General features: G+C 32.5%; 1 protein-coding gene across 13 annotated transcripts in view; it reads left to right on the forward strand.

Moving 5' to 3' along the window:
- The window catches only part of NTNG1 (netrin G1), a 421,011-nt gene that overhangs the window by 348,226 nt on the left and 49,577 nt on the right, over positions 1-23,208 (forward strand). For 7 of the 13 annotated variants that reach the window (XM_074262832.1, XM_074262830.1, XM_074262829.1 and 4 more), the window contains 2 exons: positions 14,208-14,375; positions 21,677-21,811. The exons of 2 other annotated variants lie outside the window; for them this stretch is intronic. In XM_074262832.1, coding sequence (XP_074118933.1) covers positions 14,208-14,375; positions 21,677-21,811 — 303 coding nt within the window. Of the gene's footprint in view, positions 1-4,493; positions 4,560-7,318; positions 7,379-14,207; positions 14,376-21,676; positions 21,812-23,208 lie in introns of all 13 variants that reach the window. 4 more of the 13 variants (XM_074262835.1, XM_074262834.1, XM_074262836.1 and 1 more) reach the window with 4 other exon arrangements.

Here is a 23,208-nt window from a genome sequence, read left to right on the forward strand (position 1 = left end):
CTGCTTTATAATCATTTGCTGGCAAATTTGTCATCCTGGGGGGTTAAACCTCCTTTGCTTGGTCCTAAAGAATAAAACAGGGTAGACGTTTCGAGGAGGAGGATTATGACTCAACTTAAGAAAAAGTTTCCTAATGCTCATATGCTACTTCAAAATGGAGTCAGTAACCTCTTGAAAAAGCAAGTTTCCTATCATTGGAGATTGACAAGCAGAGATTGAATGACTCCTTGTGAAGTGTCTTGAACAAACTTTATGTATTGGGTACAAGCCTCAACCTTCTAATTGTAAGATTTTATTTCAGAGATTAAGAATATCTACCCAACCTTCATTGTGGACCAAATACTGGAAGACACTTAAAATTAATTGGCTCTTTAACATCCTATAACACAACTTAAATAAAAACCAAACATAAATAAATTCATGACATCATTAAAATATAGACTTTCTAAAGATGTTCTTTGGATAATGTTCAATTCAGTGGTTGTTTAATTGAAGTATGAACTAATGTATGGATTGATTTGCTTTAACTATAGGATGACTTTTTGCTGAATCATTTCTGAGAAGAAACTTAGAAGCAAGGAGACCCTATATAACTGTCAATTCACTAAGATAAAGGAGTCTCCTCATTAGCTGCAAATATTATGCCAACTTAAACATTATATGGATTCTACTGCAGAGAAGTTACTTCTTTGAACATCTTAAGAAGCATAGAAATTCATTTGCTTACACACATATACTCACACACTTTAAGTAAATAATTTCCAATTCTCACTCAAAATGCAAATTTGTACTTTATTCAAAGTTGTCACCTATTTTCTATTATGAAGAGTAGTTATTTTAATTAGTGTCATGCCCAAGTTTTCAAAGTATTTTTGAGCAATAGTTTTCTGACCGATCTCTCTGTCTCAAATCTCTCCCCACTCCAATCTAGTCTCTATTTTAGATACCAAAATGATTTTTCTCTAAAGAGCTGACCTCCCAATGTCAGCTTTCCTGTGCGTTAAACTTAAGTAGCTTTCCATTATCTCCATGTTCAAATACCAAATCCTCTGTTTGCATCTAATTTTTTTCATAACCTTGTCTTTTTTTTTTTCACTCTTTATATGCTTTATAACTACAAACCCTCTACCATCTAGGGGCATCAGTTCACCTGTGTTTCCAACTCTCACCTCAATGCTTTGTACTGTGTGTCTCCCATATTAGTTTCCCTGACTTCCTTTAAAACTCAGTTCAAATCCTATTTTTTTTTTTTTTTTTGCAGGAACTCATTCATGGTCCTTGCAGCTGCTGCTGCTCCCTCTATCATATTACCTTCAACTGTGCAACTCTGCCTTACTTAGATCCAATTAACTCACAAGTCCAGACAACATTCCATGTCATTGGTCATCTTCAAAAATGAAGAGTAAAAGATAATAATCTAGTTTATTTTTCTTATATCCCCTAGTTATTATATGTTTTACTTTCCATTAGAATGCATATTCATTATAAGCAAGAAGGGTTTTTTTGTCATTATATCACCAATGCTTACTTAGCACAGTGCTTGGCACATAAAGGTTACTTTTAAAATGCTTTTTGACTGATTGATTACATAACATCAAAACCTATGTGAAATTAAAGATTTCCAGATATCATATAGGAATTTTATCTCTACAATGTTCAAGATCCAGTTGAGAACAATGGGAACAAGATAAAGGAAAAAGGGGGGAAAAATTTACACTTTCTTAATCTTCAGCTTTGGGCAAGCAAAATATAATGTGATGGGTTTTTCATACCTCATTCAGTAATTTTGACATCAGATATATATAGTCTTTGGTAATATTACAACATTAGTAGATCAATTTTTTGAATGCTTTTGTAATGATAAAAGAATATCAGAAGATAGAAAACCTTGTGATATACCTGTGACATGATCCTGTTTGCAACAATTTGATGAATATTTTTTTGGAATTAACAAAAAGTACTTTTTTCCTGATGAATACTTTCTTTTAAAATTTTATTGATATAGTTTGTTACATTGCCTAATTTCTTCTAGTACTCCTTTCCCTTCTAGTACTCTAGTACTCCAGACCCATTCCACATAAAATAATTTTTTCAAAGAAAAAAAGACTGAATACTGTTTAAAAAAATTGGGGTGTTTGTTTTTGTATTCAATTTATAACTATTGGTTTTAGAAAGCACTTTTCACACATCTCAAACAATCCTATGAAGTATATGCCATTATAATTAAGTCTCTATTAGTGAAAAAAAAATGAACCCACTTTAAGAGTTCACATTATTCAAATTCTCATTTCATATTTCCATTGGGCTACAATCAAGTAGCACATTTTATATAATTTTAATGTTCCTGTAAATCTGAATACTTTTTATTGATGAGAAAAGTGAGATTGAGAGGGGGTTTAGTGACTTATCTTGGATCATACATTCAAAAGTATCTAAAGATTTTTTTTTTAACAGATCTTCCTAATTCCAAATCAAGCACCCTATTTGCCTTATACTCCCCAGTAGGGCACTATACTCTGCACTATTTATGTATGAGAAAGAATAGAGCTTGCTCTCTATATTCAAGGATCTTCCAATCTACATGGAGAGTTAACTTTTATAAATGTCACTAGTTAACTCACAGATATGATATATATATATTAAATGAGCTATCTAGCCACGAACCATTATGTCTTTATGATCCTTTATAGTTAGAAACCATTTTTAGCCCATTATGTAATCTGTCCCTTATAATAGTAGCAACTCCTATGTCTATAATACTTTAAGATTTACAAAAAAGAGTTCTATGAGGAAAACCATGCAAAGATAATATCATTCCCAATTTATAGATGAGAAAATTTAAGCTCCAAGAAAAGTTCTTCATATAACAAGTGATTATCCACTATGTGCCAAGTACTTTAACTTATCTATGTAATTCTATAACAAAGAAGTAACAGAACAGCTAAATGGCAGCATGCATAGAACACCAGATCTAGAATCAGCAAGATATAGACATATTCCTGAGTTCAAATCTGGCCTCAGATACTTATTGTGTGACCCTAGTCAAGTCATTTAACCCCGTCTGCTTCAGTTTCTTCATTTAATGATTTGGAGGAGATGGCAAAGCACTCCTCAGTATCTCTTCCAAGACCCCAAGTGGGATCTTAAAGATTTTAAAATAACTGAAAAATACAAACAACAAAAATGGAACCAAGGTTAGGACCTAGGCCTTAATCTGCTAGTAGAATACATTTTCTATGGCACTTTATTGTTGCTTGATTCTTAGGGCTATTCAAATGAAGAGGAGAAGGATATAAATGTGAGTTGGGATGCCTAGGAAAGGTTTCACTAGAGGAAGCTGGACTTGAACTGGGCCTAGATGGAATATAATGATCACAACTTATATTTAATTAACATGTCAAAGTTTATCCAATGCTTTCCTCACAACAACCCAATTATGTAGATAATGCAAGCAATATTATGCCTCATTTTATGGAAGAGAAGGCTGAGTTTCAGAGAGAGAGATTAGGTGAATTGTCCATGGTTGCAAAGCTAGGAAGAGTCATATCCATTTTTGAAAGCATGATTCCTGACTCCAAATCCAAGGTTATCTAGTGAAGTAGCTATGACTTCTCCACCCTAACTAAAGAGATTTACAACTCTAATTCTGAATATGTGCACTTTCCTTTCCTAATACTTTCTCTACCTTGACAGATCATATATTTTCTCAACATTAACAGACACAAGTGGATTTGGAAAACAACTTTAAAATAGCAACTTGTGGCTTTTAACCAGTAAATTGAGGTTAAAATTTTCATGGAAAAAATGGTATTAGTATATCGAATTAGTGTATTGAAACACATTACAATAGTCATTGGTTAATCAATATATATATATATATATATATATATATATATATATATATATATATATATATATATATATATATATATATTTTTTTTTTTCCCTTTCAGGATATGCTTTTTTAAGAAGTACTCCCTAGATTCATATGTTTTAAAAGATAATGACTCACACTTAAAATGTATTCTAATAGTCTTCTTTAGAAAAGACTAATGAGGCTAATCCATATCAATAGATATGGATTGCCTGAGATGGAAGCTATTAGTAAGAAATTATTACATTATCAACCTATTTCAGACATTTTTCATAAGCAGTTGAATTATAAAAGAATAATAAAACTTATTCCAAGGGGACATAATCCAAACATGACAACCAATATATAGCCTTAGTGATGAAGAGGCCATATATTGAATTTCCATTTGATGTTTTGGGAATCATCAATTGCTTGTTGTTTTTTTTTCCTTGTTGTTGTTGTTGTTGTTGTGGTTGTTGTTGTTCTCTGTGGACGTCATGTATGGTTTAAGTGAACCATGGACGAGTTAAGGAACAGATGTTTGTGGTTTATGTCTTTGTCCATACAATTTTCTGTTTAGACCCAACAGCAATATCCTAGAAATGAAAATAACAATCCTAATTTTTCCTGACGTATGCAGATCCTCCCAAGTTTGATAGGATATGGCCGAATATTTCTTCCCTTGAGGTTTCTAATCCAAAGCAAGGTAGGAACCTGTAAAATTCCTCCTGATCTCAAAATCACCGAAGTTCCTTTGCTTTCTTTTTTCCCTTGGCACTTAAAAGCATTCACACACACACACACACACACACACACACACACACACACACACACACACATACACACATACTCACACAAATACATAATCAAATACAAGAAAGAAGCTGAAGCCAGAGCTTTGTCTATAGCAAAGAAGACCTTGGACATACAATAGCATTAAAGAGAAAAAAGCATATAGCATATTTACACAGAACATCTGCCCCTAGAAAAAGCAGTGTATATATGTATAGTTATACAGCTATCACAGTACCATATACATTATGACTAACTTATGATAAATTCATGATGCCTCATTGTCTACATCAAATCCATTTTAAATGTTTCTTGTTTGCTTTTATATTTTTAAATGAACTGAAATTATAAAACTTTGTACATGGAGTGGAATAGAATTTTGGAAAATAGCTTTGTGATTTCTTGATCATTCATACTGATATTTTCTTTAGACTGTATTATTGAAATTTGGATCTGTCTTCTTCCCCTTTGAACTAGACCTCAGCAAAGGTGTGTAACATATGACCTTTGAATTAGACTTTAACAAAGATGTCTAGCATATGACCATTTGTCTTTGATATTTTTAAAGTAAGCATTCCCTTACTTATAAAAGTACTGATGGCAAACTGTCTTCTGTCCTCAGTGCAATATATCTCTTTGCCCAATTCCAGTGACTCAGACAATATTATTGACAGCCTGTTTGGTGATTAGTGTCATGGGATGAAATATAACCAGTTTAAAACTTAGTAATAAATAGACAAGATATATTGGCATTGGGTCTCACTTTAACTTTTAAGTTCCAATGTCTGTAGACAAATGCAAATGAAGACTTTTTTATGACATTAATTCCCTTTTTTCCTCTTCCCTATCTCCCCTTCATGCAGACAAATAAATAAACTCATATCTTTGGCCTTCAGCTTGGCCTGGTTCTTATATACAGGATGTTCCTTTTAAACTCTAATGAATACAGATGGAGAAGGAAATGAGCAAAAGGAGGAACCAGGAAATAGTTGTTCAGCAAAACAAAATATATTAGCAATTTGTTGAAGAATTCAATTGGAAGGACTGCATTTTCAGACCTTGATCACTGATGAAACAGAGACTGCCCTAGATACATACATTACTAACAAATAGAATTATCTTAATCATCTGCAGTAAATGAATTTTCCCCAAGTTTCCACATGTTCACATATAAGGAGAAATACAGATCAAGTTCTGTCTCTTTTAGGATAATTCTATAAGGATTAATAGACCGATTTAGTTGTGTTATTTCCCAGCAACTTAAATGGCACCATTTTCAAGATAGTGCCATTGAATATTTTCCATAGGATTTTATAGTTCAATAAAATATATAATAAGAGAATCTACAACCTACTTAACCCTCCGAAATTCATTGCCAATTGTCCAAAATTAGCTATTATTCGAAATCCCCAAAAGACCTATTTAAATAATCTTGCTTCAATTCTGTAAGGGTCACAGCGCAAAACCCTTCTATAGTAGCTGTTAAGCAATGTTCTTTTTTTTATTATTGTTGTTGTTCACTGCTTGTTGCTGAGTACAAATGGCTTTATTTCAAAATTGGCCAATTGGCATAAAGTTTTTGATTAGAAATTTTATTGAGGATAGGGGTGGAGAATATCTGGTCCAAGGGCCAAAAAAGGCCCTCAAAATCATTTGGTCTGGCCCTGCCAAAACAATTATAGGCAATTATAAGCTGAAAGGTATATACAGCAACTTCCCATGCTTAAGTTTTTAAGTTGACAATTTTGTGTGACCAGCAAATGATGTTATAAATATCCAAATGACCCTTGGCAGAAAAAAAAGGTTCCCCACCTCTGCTTTAGAACTATCCTATCTCAGTTTAGTTGTACTTTGTCTTGTCATCTTAATGTGACTTTTTATCCTTGTGCAAACTATCCTTCATGAAAAATCAGTTAACAACTAGTAACCAGAAAAAAATGAGAAGAGAAAGATCATCATTTTGAGACTGATATTTCCACAAAGATGATATGCCTAATAGTCACAGGAACTTCTAGACCTCAGACTGGATTTCTGCAATTAATATCTAGATGTCTATGGAACCCATCATACTGGGACTGGGAAAATTGGCCTGGTGATCTTGACTGAGCTGGTTCAATCCATTCAGTTTATCATTTAAGAAGCTATACCACAACTCTATAACTAGCCTGTTCAACCAGCGATAAGCAAATTGGTTGAATGTATACTAAGCTTTTGTTTTCACAAACCAAATAATATGATGAAATGGAATAAAAGTAATACAAATTTTTAAAAGTCCTTCTACTAAGGGAAAACAGGCCTACTGAAGGTCCTAAATTATCTGTATTATAGTCTAAATCATCCTGTTTCCTCTTGACCTGTAATGACACAATTTCAATAATACCCATCTATTTAATTTTCATTACTGACAATGTTTAACAGTTTTCAGCCAAGAAGCACCCATCTTTTTAAATGATAGCAAGCCAAATAATGAAACAAAAAAAATAAACAAATGAGCCAAAATAAACAAAAAGAACCCAGAAACAACAGTTACAAATAATATACTCATATAGGGTTTCTTTTCAGGTTGATTTAGTTTTAAAATTTCATTGACAAATGATTACGTTTTTGTAAGTTGTTCTTTTGTTCCTATGTGGTACCTTTCTAATTTGCTGTTCATTCTTTTAAACTATCCAGTTGCTCCCAAATTAGCTTTGTCAACAGTTTCTTCTGTTCAAGTTGCAAACCACAAGAGAGGTAGGAATTCTTGGATTCATACAGTGATTTCATGGTGTTATGTGTTGTGAAACATTGCACTGTATGAATCTAGAATATCTGTGAAGTGTTCCCATCAGCTTCTCGGTGAGGCATGTGGATGATACCAGTAGATGCATCTAGTAGCACTGAGAATGTCAACCATACATTCCCCTTCCCCCCAAAAAATGTTTCACACTTAAATATGCTTGTAATTAAAACAATGCTGCCACGTTTGTTTTCTGTGGGATTGATGTGTGAATAAGAATATAACAGTTTAGGTTCCTGTTTTGAAAATGAATGTTTGAGTTTTAATGTGGTTACTCATTTATGTGGTAAATAAGGAAACCCACTTATGTGAGTTTCATGTACTCTTTTTTTCTCCTACTAGAAAAGAATAGTAGATGCAATTCCATTTGTTCACATTATTCAGTGCAAAAGGAATCATGGCCCCATGAGATATTGGAAATGATGAAATTTATACTTCCAATAATTTTAGCCTTTGGGGCACTTTAGTGATAGAAATGTTTCAGATTACATAATTGCTTCATTTTCTGGAAATATAAGAGTTATTTTGCTTGTTTTAAATGATAGATAGTGATTTCTCTTCTGTGACTCATGGGCAGCCCATTCAAGCTCAGCTCACATCTGTCACTCATAGGCTGAAGATTCTTCAGGGAACATTCTCCTTTGTGTCACCATTTCCCTTTAAATGTGTTGTACATGACAGGTGCATTTTGTTTTTCATACTTAATTGTTGGGCATGTGTCATCTTTCATGCAATACCAATTACAGAGAAATAAGTTTCGTTGTCAAAATTTGACCTAGTCAGTGAAAATGATCAAAACAAGCCTGACTATTCCTGGTGAAATTTAATCAAGTGGCTTCCAAAGATCTAATCCAAACAGAATTTGTCCCTTTGTGTTTTGTACAGAAACATTAGTCAAGAAATATTGAGGAGAGAGAATGAAGCCAAGATTGTCTAAAATACATCTCTTGACTTTCCACAAAACATGAGTTTTAAATATCAAGAAGGATTAAAAGGAGATTTTTGAAAAATCTAACAATGCAAAAACTTGAAAGTTTTTGAAATTCTATACTAATGAAATAAATGTGCATTGATTACATTCATATGAACATAGACATAGACATAGACATATACATGTGGATATGTATATAAATATGATGTGATAAGTGAGATGTTGGTGTCACATGGGGAATATAGGGTCTTAAGTAGAATCAAATCAAGACACTGAGAATAAAGCAGAAATTATTTTCCTCATCACTCTAAGAATATTTAAATCTATGCAACCAGAGTAAAAACTAAGTGCACAAAAGGAACTTTTAAAAATTTACTCTTTTAGGATCTATTCAGAACAATAGCTTACTTTAAATTGTATTTGTCAGAGGTGCTTTAACCTAAATTTTGATCTTTGTCATTTAATCAGTGTTTTCTTGATAAAATGAACTTAGGAGATCCTGACATTCTATCAAAAATAGGAAATTTTTAAGATATACACTTTTCCTATAGATACATTCATTCACATCTAAATGCTTTTATAATTGGAGTCTTTGGGCTCATCACAGTCCTTAGCAAAAGAGTTTCTAGAGTTTTATACCAATGGTAAATCTTTGTGCAAACAAGATAATGGGTATCCAAAGTTCCTATCTGACAGAGGTGTGAGAAAGAGAAAGAGACACAGAGAGAGAGAGAGACAGAGACAGACAGAGAGACAGAGACAGAGAAACAGAGAAAGACCAAGAGAGACAGAGACAGATGAGAGATGAGAGATAGAGACAGAGAGACAGAGACAGAGACACAGAAACACAGAAAGAGATTCTATCTACACTCTCTCAACAAACCTTTCATTGTGATTGGTTAAAATAAATTTTTGGTTTCAGGAGTAAACTTTTTCTAGATCTTCACTTCATTGAATTATAAGAAGAATTATTTTAAATTTATGAAAATATTTCAGATATAATTGTAGAATACTGAGAGAGATCCCCTAGAACACAATGCCCCCCATCAGTTTTATGCCAGTAAATATTTAATATCTACCTCTCCACAAGAAAAACACACTGTTAAGTTAAATCAAAATTATGAATATTTTTATCACTTTTTAAAGTCTAGTCAATCAACAAAACAATAAATCAAATGTTAACTTGTAGCTTTTGCCAATTTCCTTCACAATGAAAATTTAACAGTGACTCTCTACAATCATTATGAACTGGTTCCATAATACTCCTAATTTTATCTCTTCCTTCTGCTTAAATCAGGAGTTTGAGGATATTCCTTTTATTACTTCTAGATAAATATATTTCTACAATCCACATCTTCATCTCCAAGAAATAATAATTTATTGTGCTTTCTAGCTTTTCCAGCATTTTAGAAATATAAATTTAAGCCAGAACATGGTTCTTAAAAGTGAAAGAACAATTTTTTAAAACTAAACCTCTGAGAAAAGGAAAATATGATGTCTCATCATATTTAAAACCCCTACTTGCATCTAGTTCTAAATTAGTGCAAACAAATCCCATGAAGTGACTACATATATTTAAATTTTATAATATTTAAAATATAATTATGAAAAACATTGTAATTGATTCCAGTCCAGTGAAAATACTGTTAGAATTCAAATAATGCGATACACTATATTCATTATTTTCACTAATTAGTTCTTAACAATATAACTTTCCCTTTATCAAAATGATCAAGTGAGAGAACTCTAGCCTTTCCTCATTTATCCAAAATCTGACAGTGTTTATTTTTAAAACATTATATGCCACTGACTATGACATATACCTTATCATCCAGATGCCATAGGGGAGAAAAACAACAAAAGATGTAAAACAGAAATTTTGATTCCAACTTTTAGCTACCTTTTAACTTTCTTATTCTTATACTCTTCCTCACTCCATATCTCTTTGAGCTCATTCTGAATTATTTCCAAACACTATTCATTTCTAATCATCTGAATTAAACCAACATTTCCAACCTTCCTTCTGCAAAAATTCTCTGTCTAGTGTCAGTTTTTTCCCCTTTCCTCTGATTTCCTGGGTTTACATGACTCACTTGGCATATAGTATTGTGCTACATTTCTGTTATTTGTCTTTGTATTCATGTTCTCTATCTCTCCCACTGTACTGTAAGCACACAAGGGCCATATATCTCCTGTTGTGCCTAGCATGGGGTCTTAGCCATAGCAGCAATTCAAAAAGTATTTATTTCTCTTGTTGATGATTATAATGAGGATGACAGCATACTTTCTATCTTTCCATACCATTTAAGTCTGTTTTAGTAGTTTTCTCTGGCTATTTTTATATTATACTTAAAGAAACTATGAAAACTTCACAAATTTAGTCCTAGAGGTGATTTACTAGGATAGAAATGATTTCTTTACATCCAAAATTTTAACAAATTTAATCTTTCTTTGTAAATTCAGTCTAGAATGGTTGGAAGGAAGGAACAAACTTAACTGCAAAATTAAGGGGATGCTTATGTCTTTTGAGAGGTCTTCCTCTGCCTCAGGTCTTAGAGCACCATGGGAATCATTATTATGAATATCAATTACCATCTCCTCAGGGTCCTTCTTATTGTATCTTAACATGGTAACTAATTAATTTAATAAACTAATATACGCTATGCTTGAGGATTGTAAATTTCTCCTGGTTATATTAGAATATGTGGTGAATGTTAAATGAGAGGATTCAGTTAGTTGAAAACTAGTCCCTTTCAGATAAAGATCTATGATCCTAAGTTCTAAGTTTTCTATTTTTAAAAATGATACCTAGTACTTTGCAGTTTATAGGTTGTTTTTTTTTTTTCAAAAACATTTCCACATTTTCTCTTTCATCTTCTTTTTACTTCAGGAGGTGTATTATTGATCTATTTGGGAGTCAAAAGAGGTATATGTGTTGCTCAAATTCTATCAAAATATTGTTAGTATTATTTCCCATCTTAAATTATGAAACATTTTAAACCTCAAAGGTCTTTATGGAGTCCCTGGTCCATGCAAAGTTTTGATTGCTCCTAAGGTAATTAAACTTCTCCTTTCAAGTTTTGCTAATCAGTATTCTGCCAAGATCAGGTCGTTCATTATAGATAATATCAACACCATAATGGAGCCTTCAGGATGCAAAAATTCAATATAAAACATATTATATACTAAGTGATAATCTTGTTTATAAAATGTCTGTAGATTCACAGTAAGAGACAGATAGAGAGGAATGAGGGAATAGAAGCTCCTTATTGATACAACTTTTGCTGAATGAAAATTTTAGCCTTTTCAGGACAACATGAATAGTTCACCATTTTTAAAAAATGTAATCTTCCTAGGAGCAGTTCTGGTCACTAGAAAAATTCCTAAAAAGTGACACAAATGTCTATAAGGAAGTTTTTTTTGTTTTGTTTTGTTTTTGTTTTTGTTGTTGTTATTTTTAGGAATCCCTCCACCCTAGTTCCATGATGCTGGGTAGAAATGGGCCCAACCTAGAGTGATGAACAAGCAAAATATTCCCATCTATTTAGATCCATTTCCAGACCAAGTAAGCTCCTGATCAAGAAAAATCAAGAATGAAAGGAAGCTTTAATCTCTCCATTACCCCTATCAAAAATCCTAAGCTTCTCTAGATGACTTTTTAAGGAATTAAATTTGTCAATACCATTATGTAGAATAATATATTCCATCACAATTCCTATTCCTTTATACTGACAAATGTTTGGCTATGTTACTCCAGAAATATAGTTTTCTTACCTGATGCCCAGTGTTGATGTTTCAGGCCAAAATTAATTTGGCCCCAAAAATTTATTCAGAAGGTATCACAGGATTCCCTTTTTTTTCATGGTTCAGGGAGTAGGCACTCTAACCAAGTGTAGCATGATTGTAGTAAACAGGAACGTTTTACATCATGTTTTATATTTCTAATACTATTTTCTAGAAAATTAAGCAGATCAAAAATGTCTATTTACTGACATCAACCCCAAGATATGCATATACTCATCTCCCTATCCCTCATCTCCAGTAAGTTGATCTTAAATATAACTGCCAAATGGCCTGTTTGTTTTCTGTGAGATTTCTCTTCATTCTGCAAGCAACTAGTGACCCCATGTTGTACCTCTGCTCAATTACCACCTACCCCTCATGCTCTCTTTTCACCACCATGCATTAAAAAACCTTATTTTCCTTATATTCTCTTTCTTCAGGACTCTGATTCCTTCTTCCTAAGATGATAACTAATTCTATTAATAAACTAACCCAAACTATGTTAATGAGTATTGATGTTGTTTGGTGAAGATTATTGTGGTATAATGGAAAGAGCACTGAATTTAGAGTTGACATGGGTTCAAATCTTGGTTCTCCTGTTTATGTGATATTTGGCAAGCCACTTAACTTCTCTGAGCCTGTTTCCTTTTTAATAAGATGAGAAGGTTGGGCCAAATAATGCGTAATATCCCTTCCAGCTCCATGGGCATGATTCTGTAAAGGTATGCATTTTAAATAACCAATTAGCTATATAAGCTTGTCTTTGTTGTCTAATCTGAAGAAGTGAATGTGAAAATGGCCACTTCAGGCCTGTAAAGAAGATGAAACTGTTGCTTTATATTCTTAGTTAGGAAAGTACTTGTGTGATAGTAGAAACCTACCAGAGGCCTACTGGGAAATATATATTTTTGACAATTGGGACTATTATATTTTCTAGGTATTTCCCCACATATACATATACTGCCTATATGGAGGAAAATTATGTGCCTTTATTTATATGTTAGGGGAAAAATAAAGAAACCTTTCTACCCTCATAAACTCTCCATCCTCTCTTCTTCATACACATCTCTTTCTGTTTTCCAACAATAATTACTTCTACCAGTAAAGTTTTCTGTAAATAAAACACGTGTTGTCCTTGGCCAGGTTCAACTAAATCATGACTTTTCATCAGTAACAGGAAGGGAGTTAATATTCCTTCTTCTTGTCTTATGATCATATCATTTTATCTTTTTTTGGTTGTTTCCCTAACTCATTTTACTTTAGAGTATGAGACGATTAGTACCCTGGTGTACTTCAAATTTCCTAAGGAGCCAAAACCCCCACTAATGTGGAATTGCAATGTCTGCCTCCTTTTCCTGACAACGTTAATCCCCAAACTTGAAACTTGAAAGACAAATGTATATTTAATTTAAAAGTTATTTTCACTTGAAGATTCCCCAAGTTTTCCTGGTTATTAAAAAGACACATAAAGTATTATTTTCAGAGTAGTCTTTCTCTAGTCATTGAGAAATTGCTGAAAGAAAGGAGAAATGTTCAGAGTTCAGATCCCAATTAAATTTGCCATTTTTTTTTTTTTTTTTTTTTTTTTTTTTTTTTTGGTAAAGGGTTGTGAGCTTGCTAAGAGAGTGGCAAAATACTCAGGATTCCAAAGCTCACAAAACTCTCTCCCTTCTCTGTTTTAAACTGAGAACACCAGAGAAAGGGGTTGTTAAAGCCATTATCCTTGTCTTAAGTGTGCAAAAAATAAATAAATGGGCATTTGCATCATTGGAATTTGAACTCTTTCCAAATCCTAAAAGGTGTACAACTGCAAATGCTTCCATTTCATCTATTCTGCTAAGAACTCTCTTCAGTCATGTTATGAATGTCTCTGACTATTCTATCCTGCTTGCAACAGATGCTCCTTCCATGCCAGTCAAAACATATGTCCTCATGTGCTTCATCACTTCCCGTTTCTGTCCTGCCATTCAGCCATCTTTTATTCATGCTTCATTTGATCTAAGCATGTGATGTGCAATGACTCTACTATTGTATACTTTTGTGTATACATTTCTGTTCTTCCTTGAAAGACTGTGAATGCTTCGGCCACTCCAAACGGTGCAGTTATATCGAGTTGCTCAATACAGTCATTTGCGTGAGCTGTAAACACAACACTAGAGGGCAACACTGTGAGTTATGCAGGCTGGGCTACTTCAGAAATGCTTCTGCACAGCTGGACGATGAAAATGTATGCATAGGTCAGTTTCATTCTCATTCTGGCTTTTGTTCTGGGCCCTTTTGAGCTGTTGGGACCTGCTTATCAGAGGCTAGTGATGTGCAACACAACTGTTGGATAGTCAAGACAGAATGAGCTCTTTCTGTGGATGCAAGTATCTCTGAGGTAGATTTCAAACTCACCCAGTTGAAATCTGAGTTTAAGAGATGTGCTTTAACCATTTTAATGATTATGTGGAAGATAATGGTTAAAAGTGGGAAAGAGTTCATTCTTCCCTGCTCTCCCTAAAATCTTAGAACTCTGTAATTATTTGCTTGTACTTTTTCATATGATGCCTTCTAAATTTAGTTCAAAATATGAAAAGTCATTCTAGCAAATGTTTGCTTTAATAGGTCGAATGCATTTGGGAACCAATTCCGCCTTGTACATAATTGATCCTTAATAAATATGGATGGATTAACATTTAAGTTTCTGAAATTAAAATTCATTAATAACTAGCCCTTGGTTTATTGATCTATGATGACAAAAATTTCATTTGTTGGGTTTTGCTATAAAATATGAATGTAGATTCTGGATTCTCACTATTGTGACAGAAAGCAAAAAATTATTCTCCTTCCCTCAATGGCTAGAGAAGTGCAGCCAGATTAGGAACTTGAATAACTCTTGACCACTGATTCTACATTGACTGTGTGGACTTTACAGACCCTGGTGGCAGTGAATCCTCCAAATTCAATTCACTCACCAACTATACCAAAAGTATTATTACTACTATCCTGCTCATTACACTACTCGGATATCATTGTCACTGTTCATATTTTATAGGGGAATGAAGGTCTTATTTCATAGTGTCCACCAAAGTTAATGCTTAATAATATGTTCAAAATTTAGTAGTTTGCATGGCTGTGTTTCCCTGTTTTTAAAGCAATGAGGATCATTGTGAATTACTGTGGCAGGAAAAAAAATCTCCTGGGAACTAAACCTATTTGACCTTTGACAAGTCATTAAAACCTTTCAGTATCCCCTCATCTGTTTCCAGTTAAGAAAGTTGGATGAGATGGTTACTAAGGATCCTAATATCTCTTAATCTAATGGCCTATGACCCTATTAACTTAACCTACACTAAAACTTCAAAATTATGAAAAGAGTCACATTCCATCATTAAGTAAGCTCATTCTCAAAACTGTGACAGTTAAATCTAAAAGTTATCTCCACACCATGATAAGATATTAGGATAGAAAAAAAAATAGACCTCCAAAATTGAATTTCACTTTAAACTTCAATTTCTAGAAATCCATCTATTTTATATGTAGAATAGGTATTTTACAGATTATAACATAAAATAAGTGTTCCATAAACATCTATTCCAATTCATAGATGTGTGTGTCCAATGGATTATTATGTAACAGAATTCTTTTTTTTTTAAATCAAAGTTAAATTGGAAGGACACATTTAAAGCCTTAAATACCTAAATAATACAAATTAAATTTATATTTTTGGAACTATAAAATGGACCATATCATAACAAAAATATATCATGATAAAATATCATAATAAAACATCATATGATTTTAATGAAATACATATCCCAATAAGCCAAGTGAGTTACAGAAAAATGAAAAACATGCCTATACACAGAGAGAAAGAGAGAGAAAAAATATACACATACACACAGAGAGAGAAAGAAAGGCAGGGAGGGAGAGAGGGAAGGAAGGAGGGAGAGAAGGAAAGAGGGGAAAAGAGAGAAAGAGAGAGAGAAACAAAAATTGATAGACATTGTCATCGCACCTAAGAAACAGAGAAACAGGTTAAGAATATAGAAAAATACTTTCAGGGAAAAGCAGGCATCACTTTAATGAGCAAGAATAAAGGCTGGTAGTAAGCACATGTCATTGGTTTTGTCAAATATAAATGAAAGTGGCTTATCTCCAGATAAATCCTAGGAAGTGGCTAAGATACAGGAGTGAAATCAAAAGCTTCTCCAAGAAAAACATTCACATGAAGTCAGCCAACAATATGTCAAGAAAGAAGTTCCTAAAAAAATATTGATTCATGTAGGATTTATTATGGGAACATAGTATTATTGTCTCTATTGTATAGATGAAGGAACTTATTTTGAGAGGTTTTCATAAGTGTGGTTATTTTAATGTTTCATACAAGTTGAAAAAAGAAAGATGATCTCTTTCCTAAAAATCATCAATCCATATTATCATGGCCACCATAATCCTTCTGGAGTGTATATATCATTTAGAAATGATTGTGGTGAGGAAAACACAACTTTGTTTATGGAATCAGATGACCTACCCAAGTTCTAATTCCAGCTCTGCCATTTGGGTAACATTGGGCACATCATTTCATCTCTCTTGTGTTAAATTTCTGCATCTGTAATAACCAGTCCTCCAATGAATGATAGACTAATTCATCCATTAATTATTTATTAAGCCGATACCAACCACAGTGATACAAAGACAATTACATTTTCTGTCTTCAAGAATCTTATAATTCTACTTACTAAATGACTTCTAATTTCCCCTTCTATTTCCAATATTCAATTATATTTAAAATCAGGAACATAAAAGGTATAGTTTACTTAAAATTAATTAGTACAAAAACATATGATCTTCACTAAAGTCCTTCAAACATATCTCATCATTATGTGGAGATTGTACTGGGGCCTTAAAAACCTATTCCAATAATCAGAAGTCCTGACAAATCTTACAGAAATATAGTGATATAGAGTGTAAATCAATTTGAAGAGTTTCATCCTCAAAAAATTGCCCACAAGTTGTTGCTATTTCATATTTTTGCCACAATTCATGAATGTTATCTACTAACATGTGGAGATATTGTAAAGTTTGTTGGTTAGCAGTAGCTGGAAAGCATGAAAAGGAAACTCATTGAAATCAAGGATTTCTTGAAACATTGGAGTATATGAATATTCTACATTATTTTTTCTGTAATTTCTTATTTCTTAACTTTTATTCTCACAACAAATGTTATGATCTGCTTTCCCCATTTTAAGAATGCGAAAATTAAGGCTCAGTGTAATTAAGTGATTATTTTTTCCCTAAAGAACATATTCAGCTTAAGAAACATGTCTCCAGAGCTCTTTCCCTTATACTTCAGGGACATGAACTACCAGATTGAGTTTTAAAATATAAGCTGACTCTGAATTATATGATTTTGAACAGAACCAACTCTACTTAATAACTATTATATATATATATATATATATAAAATTTGTATTCAAGAAAACCAGAAAGAATGGAGACCTTCTTGAGCCTTATCTCCAGAATTCCACTTTTATTTGGTCTCATCCAATATCATCTAAATGTCATAGTCAAAAAACATCTTACTTGCAAGATAGTCGGTAAAAAGGAACCAAATTAAAACACTTTAAACAAATGTAAATTTTAAACCTTTTCAGGTAATTTCATAAATTTCTAGGTTAAAAAGGGAAAAACATAATAACTTATGGTGGGTTTTACTTAAATTAACTCTCAATTTCAATTGTTAAGTGATTTCATCTAGTTTTACTCAATCTATTTTATCATTTAGTTAGATCTCACCCCAAACTTGCAGATAAACCACACAATACACCTCTGCTTGACTATCAAACCAAAGCTAAAGCTCTGTCTCTATCAAAAAAAAACCCTCACTTAATTACCCTGAGATTAAAAAATGTGTGTGTGTATGTGTGTGTGTGTGTGTGTGTGTGTGTGTGTGTGTGTGTGTGTGTGTGTTTAAACACCTCTACTGGGGATGACAATATGAAAAGCTTAACATGTCTTTTTACAATAATATTTGCTAAAGAAAATTACACTGTTCAAGAGCACGTTGTTTTCAACATTTGCAAAAGAAGTTTGTTTAGCAAAATTCTGAACAATTGGGAAATCTTTTTTTATGGAATCATACAAGTTTCTGTTCATAGTCTGACACTATTCAAATCAACTATAGTTCTTGGTAAGTATTAAGAGTGTCTTTTTGGTATGCTTGAAATTTGACAGTGATGCTTATTGCTCTGCCCCCAATTTTGTTTAAAAGACAGATTATTTAAAAAAAAAGATTGATGTATTCTAAACAAAAATGTATAACTCCAATGTGACCCCCAAGTGGATTATTTCTTATTGGAATCATTGCATTTAAAGAGACATAATTATGACATATGTGAGTTTGTTTGAATATTTTCTATGTATATCTAAAATACCTATTATATATAGACTTACATAGCAAGTGTCCACATAATCTTCTAAATAAAGATTCACTCAGAAGCTACATGAGTTCTAATTGACTCTTGTAGCCCATCAGGAAAAAAATAATGACCTAAAAGAATAGCTGTGTACTGCCAGCATTTCCCATATTTATGATCTAAGCTCCAATTAAGGTTGGAGGGCCTTTGAGAATGGATTTACCTTAGAAGAAGAGGAGTTTGCCAATTGGGCTTAAATATGTTTGCATGAAAAGTGCTTGAGAGTTAAATTTAATTTTACTTTAGAAAGAAAGAGTTGATAAAAATGTATGGGAATTCATCCAATTCAGTATTATAAAATTAGGCATTTAGAAAAGAATCAATTGGCTTGAAATTTTCAGTCCCATCTAACTCCTCACCTTTTTAACATTTAAACAAAAATCCATCACTTTCCCATAGCAGAATTTCTGCTATGTACTGTCCATCAATAATGATTTTTTTTTGCCAAATTTTTATCTCAATTGTCATATGATCATGTGTATGAATAAAATAAAACCAAGGCTTTGGTGAAATATACATAGAAAATTGTTAGTATTATTTTTATTTTCTGAGGAATATAAAATTTTAAGGCTACCTCATATGCACAGTGGACCAAAATAAATGCTTCATGATCACTAATGATATTTTCCATTTTCATACATGTTCCAAACATAATTATCATATCTTCAAAGATGCATGTAATTTCCCTGTGGAGACAGAGTAATTACATGAAAATGGCATAGTCATATGTTTCTCAGATGTATATATCATCCAGTTAAACTGGCAACAAGAGCTGCATGGTCCATGTGATTGAGTATATCTTGTTAATTCTGTGATCTAGATATTCGGCAAGTTAATGTGTGATCATTGCTGATATGCTAAGCATATCTCAAAGTCATGAGTATACAGTCAACTATTGAATTTACCCTAAAATCCAAAAATCAGATTATTCATAATCTCAAAGTATCTTGTCAAGTAAACAATTAAAATAATGTTATGAGGAAGATTGCTAACATTTATATAACACTTTAGAGATTGCAAAGCACTTTAAAAATATTTTAAAGTAAGGCAAATAACTGTGACCTCCATAGATGAGTAAGAGACAGAAATATGGTATCATGGATAAAATCATGACTTGTGAATCATAAAGACCTTGGGTTCAAATTCCATCTCTGACAGCTATTAGCTTCATGGTAGTGAAAAACTTCCAGAATCTCAGTTTCATTATCTTTTAAAAAGGGGGGAAAGAAGGATAATCATAGTAGCTATCTATCTCTCCCTCATAGATCTGTTGTGGAGATCAAGTGAATTAATTTATGAAAGGTGCTTTGTAGACTACAAAGTGTTATTTTTATAAATGAGAGGAATTATAAGACAGTGTGACAACAAACAAATATAAACTTTATTTCTCCTTTCTAGGCTTATAAGTGAGGAAATAGACTTTTCTCCTTTCCCTACTAGATTGTGTTATATGAATTTTAAGTTAAATATTTTAATGATAACCAAATTCTTAATTTTTAAGGTACATTTTATACTGAACCTTGACTCATAAGTTATTTCTAAGAATGTCTGAGTAACATCCAAATTACCAACTTTTCCTGTGATACCCACTGAGAAGCCTTCTGCTGCTCAAATGTTTCACAGTAGGAGGGGTTGGGGGTGGGAGGGAAAGTTGGCATTCAGGTCCTTATAGTCATTAATTACTGTTGTTACTTAATTGATTGGATTATTATTATGGAAGCATGTTTTTCAGAGGTAATGAAACTTTTTAAATAGACAGAATGTTAGTAATATTACCTGTAATTTATAGATTATAAATAACAGGAAACAGATGATCAATTTGCTCCTGACATATAAAATGCCAATAATTTATTTTTAAAAAATGTTTAAGTTTACATTTTGAAACAATTCCAGTGTTGAGGAGCAAAATACTTAGAAGAATCAAGTATAAACTTGTAGATAACAGTCTTACCATCCAATCTTTTTCATTTCTTTCTTTCTTGTCATGATTTCCAGATCTATCTCCATTACAGGACCTCAGGGTATACCTATCAGTGGCTTTGCTGACTTAAATTAATATTCCTTAAGCATATTATTATCTAAAGAATTCTAATTAATCATAAGGCATACATAATAGTAGGGAAAATAAATTACAGAAAGCATAAAGCACTTGCCTAGGGTTACAAAAAGGTGGGGGGCTAATATTTAAGCTACTTATTCCTAGTGTGGCAAACTATTTTTTAATTGACTTTGCCTAAGTGTCTTGTGGAAATCTAAGTAATTGCCAATCATCTTATTAATCTTAAACAGGTTTTCCCCAAGTAGTAAGAACATATCTCCTCAATGAGTGTCTGACTAAATGAAAAATATAAAATTTCATTTTCCCTTTCATATGTTAACAGTGGCTATATAAAAAGTCATAAGAAAAATATGATTTATAAATGATAATCTATTGTAATTAATTTGAGTTGGGAAATATACTTCTTTACTAAGGCTGTTACTTTGGGATCAATAAAAACTATGGCAAGTCACCTAATAAGTACAACCTGTACTCATAACTATAATAACAAATACTTTTACTAAGGACAGTTCCAAATGCAAAAGTAAGAGAATCTTGGTAATAAGTAATTATTACAAAATAATTTGTAATAAGTAGTGAATAGTGTACTCACTACAAGAAAAGTATTTTCAAGATATTTAGAAGAACTTCATGTTAAATATTACAGAGAAGCCTATTTAAATAATTTAAAACAGATTTTCCACTGATGGCACACATATGGAGATATATCCTTGACATACAAACTTCCTATAATATTCATTAATCTAAGTGAAAAAATGTACTTTAAAATGGAATCTCCATTAAAGTGGGTTAGAGTCAAAGTACATTATGTTTTATGTCCTCTAGTTTTCATTTGACTTCCTCCCCTCTAATAAAACAGTATTAGAGAAGGCTAAATAAATACCTAAATGGATCTAAAACAGTCATTTCATTAGTGGTCAGGATCTCTTTAAGTAATAGGATGGAAATGCTCCCCTTGCTTGTAACTTATGAGCTATGTGGACCTGTCTCCAGTATGTGTGTTGTCTTGTTTCTACAGAGTGTTTTTGTAACCCTTTGGGCTCAATCCATGACCGTTGTAATGGCACAGGATTTTGTGAGTGTAAGACGGGAACAACAGGGCGTAAATGTGATGAGTGTCTGCCAGGAAATTCCTGGCACTACGGCTGTCAACGTAAGTAATTCTGAGAGCTGACCTTTGCCTCTTGAAGCTTGGCTAGTTCTGCATGTCTCTGCTGGGATGTGCGGCTACTTGGAGCAGAAAAAATCCAACATGCTAATAAGTTTTAAAAGCTACTTAGTGACCCAATCTATGGATAGGAAGAGAATCAATCAGTGGCATGGCTGGTTTATTTAGCTCTTTTTTTGGAAAGTCCTATAACTTTCTTCTCTGATATCCAGAGTGGTTCATATTAAATCCAGACATGTGTGTATATGTAACCAGACATAAATTATGTGGCATAGTAGGGACTCAACCGAAATGTTCACCACAAGATGAAAGTTGATGTGGATGTGGTTAATATATTTCTTAAACTAAATTACCCCTTAGCATTCCATGAAAGTAGAGTCAATAAATTAAATGAAAACTGAATAATATATTGCTGCACTTATTCTATTATCACTATCAAGTTCTAACCAAATATAAAGAATAGTTCAATGCTTTGTTTAAAATAAATGGAAAAAAATAAATATTAGCTCTAAAATTTTTAAAGATACATACCATTCAGGAAATTTTACACAGATTTTGGTTATTTGGCTTGATACTATTCCTTTGTATATTTTTGAAGTCTTTAAAACTTCTTTATGATGCAATATATTATACAAAGACTAAAGACATTAAGAAAATTCTGGAATAAGTTTTCCTCTGTCCCTTACAATTTCTTTGGCATTAAATTCTATGCTAAATAATCTTTGAGCCTATAATAATTTTCAGAATTTCAAAATTTAAAGCCTTCAAGACAGGCACAACCTTCATACATAATTTCTTAACTATTTTACTAATTATCTTAAGTTGATTGTTGCCAGATTCATCGATCCTGCCCACAACAATTTTACTGACTTGGAATTTGTGCTTCTCCACAATGTGGAACAAAGTAAAATGTCTTTTTTTGAAAAAAGAAAGTTATATCAAGACCATGGACAGCAATGAATTGGCTAAAGAGGGTGAGAAATAAGAATCTGACTGGTTCAAGGTAAAGATAAGAAAAAATGCAAAGACAGGCCTGAGAAAGGGACAGATTCAAAGAGTGTCTGGAAGCCTTTAGTCTGGATTGGAGATCAGAACCCAAGAAAAAGAATAAAAGTCAGAGAGTATGCAAGAAGTCAAAATGAAACAGTGAGATAGAAAATTATCACTCAACTCAACAAAGGAACCTGAATATCCAGCTTATCTGAGCAAGAGAGTAGTTTAAAAAAAAAAAAAAAATACAAACATTCAAGTGTTAAAGAACACACATATATATCAGAAGTAAGAGGCAATAGGTTAAGAATCTGGTAAAAAGCTAAAAATCTGTGTCTATCGACCTATAGAGAGTCAAGGAAATGTGGTAATTTGAACAGTTATTAGGTGAC

Source organism: Sminthopsis crassicaudata, chromosome 4, assembly GCF_048593235.1.
Source record: "Sminthopsis crassicaudata isolate SCR6 chromosome 4, ASM4859323v1, whole genome shotgun sequence".
NCBI classification, from domain to species: domain Eukaryota; kingdom Metazoa; phylum Chordata; class Mammalia; order Dasyuromorphia; family Dasyuridae; genus Sminthopsis; species Sminthopsis crassicaudata.